At 46.1% G+C, this 11422-nt stretch overlaps 1 protein-coding gene across 4 annotated transcripts in view; it reads left to right on the top strand.

The window, feature by feature from the left end:
- The window catches only part of Magi2 (membrane associated guanylate kinase, WW and PDZ domain containing 2), a 1451928-nt gene that overhangs the window by 1288268 nt on the left and 152238 nt on the right, over nt 1–11422 (top strand). For all 4 annotated transcript variants that reach the window (XM_023724303.1, XM_023724304.1, XM_004639270.2 and 1 more), the window contains one exon: nt 7221–7469. In XM_023724303.1, coding sequence (XP_023580071.1) covers nt 7221–7469 — 249 coding nt within the window. The remainder of the gene's footprint in view (nt 1–7220; nt 7470–11422) is intronic.

Here is an 11422-nt window from a genome sequence, read left to right as displayed (position 1 = left end):
CCAGGGTGCTGTGTGGAGGTTGGTACCTAGGCCCCCAGCCGGGGTCCAGGGTGCCCTGTGGAGGTTGGTACCTAGTCCCCCAGCCGGGGTCCAGGGTGTTCTGTGGAGGTTGGTACCTAGGCCTCCAGCCAGGGTCCAGGGTGCTATGTGGAGGTTGATACCTAGGCCCCCAGCTGGGGTCCAGGGTGCTGTGTGGAGGTTGGTACCTAGGCCCCCAGCCGGGGTTCAGGGTGTTCTGTGGAGGTTGGTACCTAGGCCCACAACCGGGGTCCAGGGTACTGTGTGGAGGTTGGTACCTAAGGCCACAGCCTAGGTCCAGGGCTGGTGGTGAGAAGCTTTTGTGAGAAGTGGGGAGGACACTGGGAAAAAGTTGCTATTATACAGGAAAGAAACCACCAAGATGTCCCCAAAATAACTATGACTGTGAAAGTACACTGCCACCCCACTAGTACAAAACTACACACAGTCTGAGACCTGAATTTCAAATGCAGCCATTAAAAATTTCTAGCTAAGCCTGTGGCTAATTTAATACAGGTATGCTCTTTGCTCTTTGGTAGTTGTAGTTATAAGAGGAAGATTATAATGATGGAAAATATGCCTTTTGAAAATGCTTCTCATTGTGTTTACAAACAAAAGGCTATGGTATTTTGATACCGTAATAAGGAAACCAGAATGGAAATTAGCTTTCATTGTAAAGCATGATGAAAGGTAACAATAAACGGTTACCCTGCCTAGAAAAATACAGCAGCGCTCACTCTGAGAAAACGTAATTCATATAGCTCCAAACTTACGAAACAGAAGAATTGGGGACAATTATTCCCTTTACAACCATTTCCTTGGCTTCATAAAAGAATCCACTGAAGACATACATTGTGTCAGCCCTCATATTCATAATAGGATCTAATTTTCTTCTCTTCATCATCTCACCCCCCCCCCAAAAAAAAAAAAAAAGATTTATACTGTATATATCCCACGCTGTTTCGGTAATCTGAACCCTGAGGGAGATGAAGGTCACAGCCCTGCCCTGCAGTACCCTTCTGAGTCCTGTGAGCACACAAACAGCCTCTCCCTCCATGTTCCTCTGCCACCTTCAGCCCAGCCTCCTGCGGGCATCTCTGCTCGGTCCCTGCCCACCCTCATGCTGACTCCTCAGTTCTAAAACTGGAGAACAATCCCACATGACCCAAGCTCCTTGTCTCAGATTAGGCCACTGAGGCAGGGGCACAGGCAGCCTACCCGGGCGTCCACACGAAGTTTCTGACCCCGCTGAGATGGACCCTTGGCTCTGGGGCTCGATTCCTAAGGTCAGTTGCAGTTGCCCTTCCCTGGTGCATGCACTGTCGCTACCCTGACATGTTCAAAGAGTGAGCTTTCGTGAATGTCAGTCCCAGCAACAGGACCATCTGTGCTGATCCACGCCACTCTGGAATCCAGAAAAGGGCCACCTGCTCATCTGAGGCTCTGAATGACTAGATTTATTCATTGAATTAAAAATCACTTTTTCTTTGAGTCTCTAGAAACTAGATTTGAGGGCTGGAGAGATGGCTCAGTGGTCTAAAGCACCTACTTAGAACAAGCTTGGCAAAGCATCAGGGACCGCGGTTCGATCCCCCAGCACCACATGCCAGCCAGCCGCGCCCCCTGGTGGGCTGAGCTGGCCACACACACACACACCACTCTCTCTCTCTCTCTCTCTCTCTCTCTCTCTCTCTCTCTCATAAATAAAATAAATAAAATTAAAAAAAAAAAAAGATTTATAGAAACTAGATTTGAGCAAGGGCAATCACTTAAAAGCCAAGTCAGAAGATCCGTCAGCCCTCTCTGGGAGAGACTGCTGCATATCTCATGGAGGACGGAGGTTTGGCTAAGAGGTGCCGTTCATCTCCTGGAGTCCGTGGCAGACACTTGACCCAGCACAGTGAATTATACCTGAGCCTCGGCCAAGACGCCGGCAGGGAGACAGCACTTGCTTGGTTAACAGTTAACTCTCTCCCTGCAGAGTGATTTTTAATAAAAAGTTTGCTGTACTATATGTTCTGTAACCTAAAGATAAATTAAAAGATACCTGATTTACAAGGAAATATACTGCAAAGTACAAAGCCAGTGCGCCAGCATCATTTCATGCTCCCCTTGCCGCTGACTGATTATTGCAAATTAAATTTTGTTCTGATCAACACAAGCTGTTGGAGGATATGCCAGTGCTGCACAAAGGTATTCTTGCATCTGTGGGTCGCCTGACTTCCGTGAAGATGCGCTTCCCCGGAGATCTTGTCAACTTTACTCTGCTCAGCTTTGGAGTGTGTTTCGAGGGCATTTAATTTTTGAAGCATTCTGCAGTAAACGGCACACTCTCACCAGGAGGGTCTCCAAGATCATGCGGCCCTGTCGTCCCTGAAAGCCTCAGCAGCATGAGAATAATCCACTTCAGCCGAGGTGACTCTGCGAGCACAGGGAAGGCCTGAAAGCCGAGTCCAGGAGATTGCACAGGTCGCGGAGATGAGCTCGTTCCTAGCTGCTGCTCCTTGTGAGTGAGACAGGATAACTTCAGATGGTTGCGACTTGGAGAAGCCTTCGTGGGGAATGTTACTGCTGCTGTTGCTGCTGCTGTTGTTGTTGCTGTTGTTGCCGCTGCTGTTGTTGCCGCTGCTGCTGCTGCTATTGGTAGTGGTGGTGGTGGTTTTGTTGTTGCTGTTGCTGTTGTTACTATGTTTTTCTGAACAAGGTGCAAGCCTGGCTAGAGATGGGGTGGTGCGACACTGCAGCAAGTGATCAGTGTATGCACAGATAGGTCAGAAGAGGGGACGAGCCCTCGCCTCCTGCCTCCTCCAAACACCCTTCTTCACCCCCTAGAGAAAAAGCTGCTGGTTTCGTAAGTGATACCTCTGAAAAAGACCACATCTGTTACCAGAGACACGGACAGTTTAGGAACATTGTACAACAATTAAAATAACACAGAAGCCTTCTCCGAATATTAAGATATAAAAAACGGGTGCATTAAAGACAGGAAAATTTTTAATTAGGCATGGCAAGCTCAACCCTCCAAGGACAGAAATTGTTCGTAAGAGAACAGATAGTTCAGTGGTGTCTCCAGTTTGTTTACTGCCTACTCCTCACGCAGATCTTACACAGTGAACACAACTCAAGAGAGGATGTCTCAGCGATGCCACCAGCTCTAGTGCTTTGTTGGCATTTTCCCCCCTAAGGATACCAGAAGTCTGGCTTTAATTACTGTACTAAAAGTATAAATATTTATATATTTGGTAGCTCAGCTTTGAGCTATTCAACCTAATGACACATTCTCTTGAATGTGTGCCATTTGTGCAAGGGGAAGGTGTCTCTGAGGCGTCCCTGAAGTGTGAATCTGAAATTGATGTGGAAAGAAAGTTTCATGACTTAATCAAAACATGTCGGAGTCGGTCTTAAAGCTCAACGTCACACCTAGTGAAAGGCTCATTCTCGGCACAATGCTGAGGAAAGAAAGGTTTCGCTGGCAACTGGGTGTGGTCCTGGTGGCTTGACTTCATCCATGCTGAGTGACCCCTAGTCCTTTGTCACCCACCTCACTAAGGTGTCTGCCATGGGGAGCATAAGCCAGCAGGACCCACCCAAGTCCTTGCAGGCTGGGAGCCCATGACACTGGCAGGGCCATTCCTGGGTTGCCTCTGCACCATGAGCTCCCGTGAGGAGCCAGTGCACACCGCCAGGTGTCACACTTCACCCACACATGTAGCCCGCTACCTTAACCGTGTGTCAAGGCGAGATGTGCCAATCTGCTGGGCTGACATCCTTTAAAGGGGCAATCCTGAGAAGAGGCTCCATCTCGCTCTGAGCCAGGCGGGGTTCCCGGCTACAGGATTCTGGAGTTGTGGCACCCAGTATCTGATCTGGAAGGAAAAGGAAGGCTCAAGTCCCTTCAGCCCTGTGGGCTCCTCACACTCTGGGTAAATGAATGAATAAATGAGTAAATGTGGTGCTTGTAAGAGGCACTAGGGGATGACAAGGACCGTGGTGACCCGCAAACCACAGCCAGGAAAGGTAGCAGTCAGTTCCCAGCTCTGGCTGATTATTGCCAAATATTTCAAGAGAAACTGGAAATCCCCATTTCTGTAAGATTGCCCTACCTACAAACATCAGCAGTTAGTTTTAATGATTAGTAAGTAAAACATGGGCAGCCTTGACCTACCAAAGCAAGCCCTCAGGAAGAAACCACACTCTGGACTCAGCATCTTCCCTGGTGGGCTTTGTGGACACCTCCAACCTCCCCAAGGGGGATCTGTCAGCTGCAGTGATTTCCAGGATTGCAGATGGACACAAAATGGAAATTTAACATAAAAATGAGTTGCTTGACTTTAGCTAGTACTAAGTGACCAAATACTGTACGCCCACTTGTGAACCAGAAGAATGAATCGAGTATCCTGGAAATGAGGACTTTTTAAATGCATGGGGTATTTGTTTTTTGGTGTTTGTTTGTTTCTTTTATGGCACCGGGGATTGAACTCAGGACCCTGTGCTTGCCAAGCGAGCACTTATTCTACTGAGCTATCTCCCCAGCCCTTGCACGGGGTATTTGAACACTTCATGGCATTTGTTGCACTATTGTGAAACAACCAGAAGGAGTTGGAAAAGACAGTCTCGCTTGGATGCTGAGCCATGAAACAGAGAGGGGAGGTGGGTTCCATCCCTCAAGGCAATCGCGGAACCAATTTTCAAGTGTCAAGCACCCAGAACAATCCCAGGAAGAGCTGGGAAGTTGTTTGAACTTTTTGATTTAAAATATACTCATTCTATAAAGATAAAGAACTCTCTTCTGGGGGTTACAGGAGAAGCCCAAAAGCAGTAAAGAGCCACTCGAGCTGATCCAGCCCATGCTTGCCTTTCTCTCTGGAGTGGGTGGCACAGCCACTCCCAGCCATTTACCACAAAGACAGATAATTTTTCTTTGTTGCCGATTTACTGGCAACCACACTCTCAACCCCCTAAAATAGGACAGTCAGAAAATGAGGTCTCTCTTGTCACTGCCTATGACATTTAGTTACTGATTTGGTCCAATAACTCAGGGAGATTTTCAATTTAATGCAGCAGCATAATAATTGTTTGTTTTTCTTCTTCCAGACTATCTCTAATCACTTTATTTCCAACTTGCACAAGGACTGATAAAGGACACGTGCTTCACTGACACAATGGCATCTTGTCTCTGGGTTTTGTTTCTCACAGGAAGGATGAATCTTAGAGGCAAAAATTTAAAATTCTGGTTCTGAAACGGAAAGCATTAGACAATGACATTTTGTTTTCGCATGACCTTTGTACATTTCTTACAAATGAAAAGCATCCTTTTTGTTTACTAAATCCTCTATTAATTAGAAAAAAGAAAATATATCAAATAAGAAAAACAATAGCCTGCATCTCTTTCACTCTGTAATTACAGATAAGAAATTAATACATTTTTGTAACGCCCTCTTCATTTTTTTACTTAATTAATTATTTTGCATTTCATTTCCTCTTTTAAAGTTTTCAATGGATGAAAGGCCAATTTCAAAATTGGAATATGAATAAACACAGATTCTTCTTTGGACATCAGTGTAGCCGAACAGGTCTTATACTTTTAGTTCTTTATTTCCAACCTTTTCATTTAGAATTATTATCGGCTTCCCATTACTATAATAAATATCTGAGACAAATCAGTGTATGAATAAATAAGGTTTCTTTTGGCTCACAGTCTCAGAGGTCTCAGTTCATGGACTAGCGGTCCTGCTGCTGCAGGTGTGGGGTGGCACATCCTGCAGGAGAAGGTGGCAAAGCAGTACCATTCGTCTCATGGCCAGGGAGTGCAAGAGAGAAAGAGAGAGCCTGTGGACACACCCCCAGGACCAGAAGCTCTCCCACAAGACCCCTACCGCCAAATAGCTCATGGCCTGGGGCCCAAGCCAGTTACACGGGGCCTTCTAGGGCCTGTAGGGGCCTGCAGACCCAGACTACCTCTAGCTGGCTGCAACTTCAGCTTGTGAAGCTGGGTGTGAGTGCTACACCCGCCCCAAGGCAGGTAACCTGCATACAGTGTAAGGGAAGGAAAAAGGCTTATTCTTTGCACACCTCCCTTTTTGCTATGGTGCTCTTGCTGTTTTCTACCACCACGCGCTGCTGCTCTCTGCCATGTGCCACTCTGCCTTGGAGCCAGTCAAGTGTGGACTGAAACCTCCACTACCTGTGAGCGAAGTAAACTTTTCCTTCTTTAATCCTGGGCATCTCAGCAACGAGAGTACGGTAACAAAGTAACAAAGGCAATAGCTTCTCTTGGCTGCTAGCTTGGTATCATTCTGCCCCATGCACATTCAACACTGGTGAAGTGCTGATTTGGACTCTAGTTAATAGATTAGCTCTTATGATATAGAATCTAAATAAGTAAAAACTCCAACAGCTCCATACAAATTCAAAATTCATAGTTCTTTAGTCTACTATCATTATTAGATTTGATAATACGTGAGAAAACTTTTTTTAATGAAAAAAACACTTCATCATTTTAAAATACTTTATTGAGCTATGGTACAATACAGAAGCCATGCAGACCACTTATAAGGAGTGTGTGTCCCCCACTACATGAAGTAAAGCAATGCCTCGAGGCTATCACAATATCACAAGTAGAAGTATGACCTAAAATCATGGTAGGTCACTTTGTGTGGACACCCTCAGGTTTGTTAACTCTACCCATCTAGACACATCAAGAGGAGCATTTCTCAAAGGTCTTGAAACTTGATCCTAATTTCTGTACCTAATCCTCACCAGTCTTACTGGAAAATTTTTTCCCTGGGTAGGCCTTAAATATATATATATATTCCTTTTATAAGCTCTTTAAGCGATTCGTATGTACCGTACAGTTTACCATTCTGTCTGCTTCTTTTGTGATCAACCCTGGTCAATCGTAACGTGACTGAGATGTTCATTATCTAAGAGTTTGCCTTGTTCCTTGTTAGGATTTGCAGTCCTAGCAAGAGCAAGAGTTGACAAGTAGCAACACAGAAGCAAACATGGGATTTTGTCTGTACTTTTCAGAGAGAGTAGAATAGGGGCAAGAACAGGGGATACAGTGCCTGGTCACACAACCCTTCAAATGGCCTGCACACAAGAGGAAAGATGAGCCAGTCAGCCAGCTGCGTAACTGTCTGCCCCGGATGCTTAAGAAGTCTCCACTAAGACCTTGGTTAAACACCTCCCTTGTCTTCCAGGGGAGCCCTGCCCAGAGAATGGGAGGAGTCCAGGCTCCATATCAACCCACCACAGCTCTCCACGCAGTGACTACGCAACCTACGCCAACAGCAACCACGCCGCGCCCAGCAGCAACGCCTCTCCCCCTGAGGGCTTCGCCTCCCACAGCCTGCAGACCAGCGATGTGGTCATTCACCGCAAGGAGAATGAAGGCTTTGGCTTTGTCATCATCAGCTCCCTGAACAGACCTGAGTCTGGATCCACTATAAGTGAGTGACAGCTTCCCCTGCGTTCTGTCGAGGGTCTTGTCTTAATTGTCCCCACATTAGGAATAACAGACAAACAAACCAGAGGATGTTTGTAGATGTGCTGAGAAACTCAGCACGCACAGGCTCTGGACACAGCAACCTAAACCCTCCCTAGCGCTGCAGTAGCCAAATGTTGCTGACCTTTGGCTGAAGAAGAGTGTGAGACCACAACTACCCCAACCCCCTGACCACTGACCAAGCTTTGCGTTCATTTGTAAGCCGGAAAGCAAATAAAACAGCATCGTGGTAGTGATGCTGTAAAAGCAGGGTGTGCTGTGCCTTTACACGGGCCACTCAGGGAAAGCTCTCTTTGGATTAGGAGCTGCTCAGTCAAACAAAACTCAATCCACAGAGGTCTGGGGAGAAGCAGGGCAGGCAGGCGTCACATGGGAAGAGTTTTCTTCCTTCAGGAAATACACAGAAATCCAGAGTGGCAGTGATGTCACCAAGAGACAGGCGTCACACCCAGGCACGGACTTGGGTGGGAGCCAGGGTGTGTTCCAGGTGAAGGGCTTGGAAATTATTAAAAGCATTCAGGCCAGGAACTGAAATAGGATGTATTTTTCTTTTGATAGATGAGCCCAGCTGCTTGTGGGAAGCACAACCAGGATGGTAGTGTGGGCCGGGTTAGGAGGAACAATGGAAGAACAAGGTGCAGTGTAGCCCTCGGCCAGCGGTGCTGCAGACTCCTCTGGGGTAGAGCGGTGGGGAAGGGGGAGCGGGTGCATTTAGCCTCGGGCTCGGTGCATTTAGCCTCAGCAGGCAGTGGAGGCTGCTCCAATCTGATGTCTGTGTGTTCTCGGCCTCCTTGCTTGCTTCCTTCTCTACAGCTTGGATTCAGAATTCTTTCAGCAGGCTTGGGGAGATAGCTCAGTAGAATAAGTGCTTGCCTGGCAAGCACAAGGTCCTGAGTTCAATCCCTGGTGCTGAAAAAAAAGAAAAGAAAAGAAAGAAAGAATCGTTCAGCAGCCAGCAGCGGTGGGTCAGAAAGAAGGTTAGCACACTTTGCCATTTCTTCGTGGTGAAATAACTTAGCCACAAGTTTTGTGACAGAAGCACCAGAATAGAGGTGAGCACTAAAAGGAAAAATAATCCTTGTACCCATGTTGCACTCTAAAATACTAAAGATTGTGGTAGTGTCCAGTTTGTATAGGATGAGTATCCTTAATTTGCTCAACAAATGAAGTTACTGGGAGTCAGTTTAAGCTTTATATCATAATGTTAACATCATCAAAACCCATCAGAGCTGTATGGAGAGAACTGCTCTGCTTAGCTTGAGCCTGGGCAAGTTCAAGAGTGAAAACTACAGAGCTGCTGAACTTTGGCAACCATGTGCAGAAGCTAAATTAGATACATCTGAAAGTACGATTTCATTTCTCTTTTTCTTCATGATAAGCTGAAGGATAAATCCGATCTTTAAGCATAGACTCCAAGCAAGATTCTGTCAGTAGGATGGATTCACCAAGATTAACAGGACACAAGCCTACAGATTTTCATGAATTATATAAACAGTCTTCCAATGATTTACACTTGGAGAAAGTATTCACAGAGTGCTTCTGTAGCTATTCCAGTTATTCAACTTGTTTACTGGGGCAGAATACCTAAAGGACAAGAACAAAAATAAAACTATACTACCACAATGAAAACAGGCATGAGTTTAAGGGCTCAGCTTTATTTAAAGCATAATAGCTTTCTTTCCAAATGTATAAAGGAAGGGGTGTGTGTGTGTGTGTGTGCCTGTGTGCTTTTTCTATTGCAAATCTATGCGTAGATTTGGGAAAACAGCAGTTGATAATGCTTACAATTAATATGTGAATTTTTCTCACTACCAAGTGACATCACCCTGACCTCCAAAAAAATTATAACTACGTTCATAATAATGTCATTTCACTAAAAGTGTTTTCTCCCTGGAGAGTAGAAATGTATTCTATTAGCTCATTATACCTCATGGCTTCTTTTTTCACGTTTATTTCTTTTTATTTTAAGGCATTGGGAACGCAGGTTGTCCCATGCTCTGTAGCAAAAGCAGCAATTATACTGATCGCTTGTTGCTTTACAGCATATAATTTGCAGCGTGTGCCTAAAAGGTTTCTGGAGCCAATGCTTTTTCCGACTTAACTTCTGTAATGATTTTGATCTCTAATTTAGAAGAGAATGCTAAGAGCTTCATGAATAGTAAAGAGCTATCCTTGGGCCTCACCTCCATGGTCAGAACATCCAGAGTTCCTGGGGCCTGTAAGACTGACACTGGGTGATGCTACCAGTTGGCCGAGAGCCTCGCTCCTTCCCACAGCACATGTGATTTTCATGTCTTCCTTGGACTGTGGGTCATCACTGTGGTCACTGTTTGATTAGTTTGTTGTTCCCCGTGTCTCGCTGAAGCCTTTGCATGGTGACCCAGGGCCATTGCAGCTCTGACAGGGGCAGCTACATTCCCTTCCACTGGCTTGGTGTAAAGAGAAGAGCGTTTTCATCTTTATGTTGTGAGGCTGTGGTGAAGGTAACAGAATCAGTGCTGAGGGACTTAGAAAAGTGCTGGCTTGAAGTAAGAACTAAGTGTGTCCAAGGTGCTCTGTGGGCCGCCATCGCTTCTGGGAGGCTCATCCACTAGCCCAGCTCACGTTTCCTGGTGGCAGAGTCCACACTGCCAGGCTGCCACTGGTCAGAGCTCCCAACTCTTCCAGGGCAGCTAAATCTTTGGAAGATGCGCGTGTCTCCAAGGACCGGAGCCCCTCCACTGCACAGACCTGCAGCAGCGGTCTTTTCCGCCCCAGCCCACCTGCAGGCAGGGCCAGCGGGGCTGCCCAGCGCCACGCCACTGAGCTGTGCAGCTAGCAAACTAGGAAGTCCTGGAACACATCAACCTTCAGACTTGAAGCTGTGCCTGGTAGCACCCCGCCCCCCGCAAACATGATGTCATTACTGAATGGGTTCAGAGCAGAGAGATAACATGAGGAAGCCAAGTGCAAACTTCCCCTCCCTTTGACTAGAGAGTCCTACCATGGCTTCTTCAGCCAGAATAACTTTGCCAGGGATGAGAGATGTCCAGCTAAATGAAATTGTGAAAAATAAAATAAAAAAATAAATGAAGTTGTGAAGTGTGGCTTATGGCTTGTTCCTGGGTCAATGCCTTCAAATTGGCCTCTTTACCAATGCCCTCAGTGTTTCTTTTCAAGATATTATTTATCCCATAAATGAGGAAATTGCATTTCTAGTAACGATGTGGCAAAGGAGCAAAATGCTTGCTCCCAAGACCCTGAAGGCCAATCATCGCTTAAAATGGGGCAGAACTCAGAAGCCTTCAATCTGTAGTGCAGCAACATCCTTCACTGTCTAACAAGAAAACAGCAGCTTTCTTTTTTATGTGTTTAGTGCAGGTCTACAGGGTCTCACTATGTAGATCAGACTCTAGTGATCTGCCTGTGTTCAGCCTCCCAAGCACTGGGATTACAGGCACACGCCACCACACCCAGTCTCAATCACCATCTCAGTGCACCCTGGGGGCAGGGCCAGCACTGCAGGCAGAGGATCCAACCCCAGCCGCTGCACTCTGCCCAAGCAAGTGCTTTAGTCTGCTGAGCTATCAGGCCGGCCCCAGAAGAGCTTTCTGAGTATTTGCGTTCCATTATCCAAAGCACTAAGTATTTTCCCAGATCTTATGATTGAACCCAAGGGAAAACAAAGTTGGTTTCCACACCACAGCCTAAGATCAGAATGAACCAAAACCAGCAATTCCATTTCCAGTTGTTACAGAGATTTGAACAAAGATTTATATATCTGTGTATCCATCAGCCTTCTGTTAATATGCCAAAATACCTAAGCAAATCAACTTATGAAGAGGAAAAACTGCTTTTGGCTCATAGTTGCAAAGGTTTCAGTCCATGATGGATCTATGCCTTTTTTCTTTTTTTTTT

This window comes from Octodon degus, unplaced genomic scaffold (assembly GCF_000260255.1).
Source record: "Octodon degus isolate 3935 unplaced genomic scaffold, OctDeg1.0 scaffold00108, whole genome shotgun sequence".
In the NCBI taxonomy this organism is placed as follows: domain Eukaryota; kingdom Metazoa; phylum Chordata; class Mammalia; order Rodentia; family Octodontidae; genus Octodon; species Octodon degus.
The sequence above is the reverse complement of the archived record's forward strand: the minus strand, read 5'-3'. Positions and strand labels throughout refer to the sequence as shown.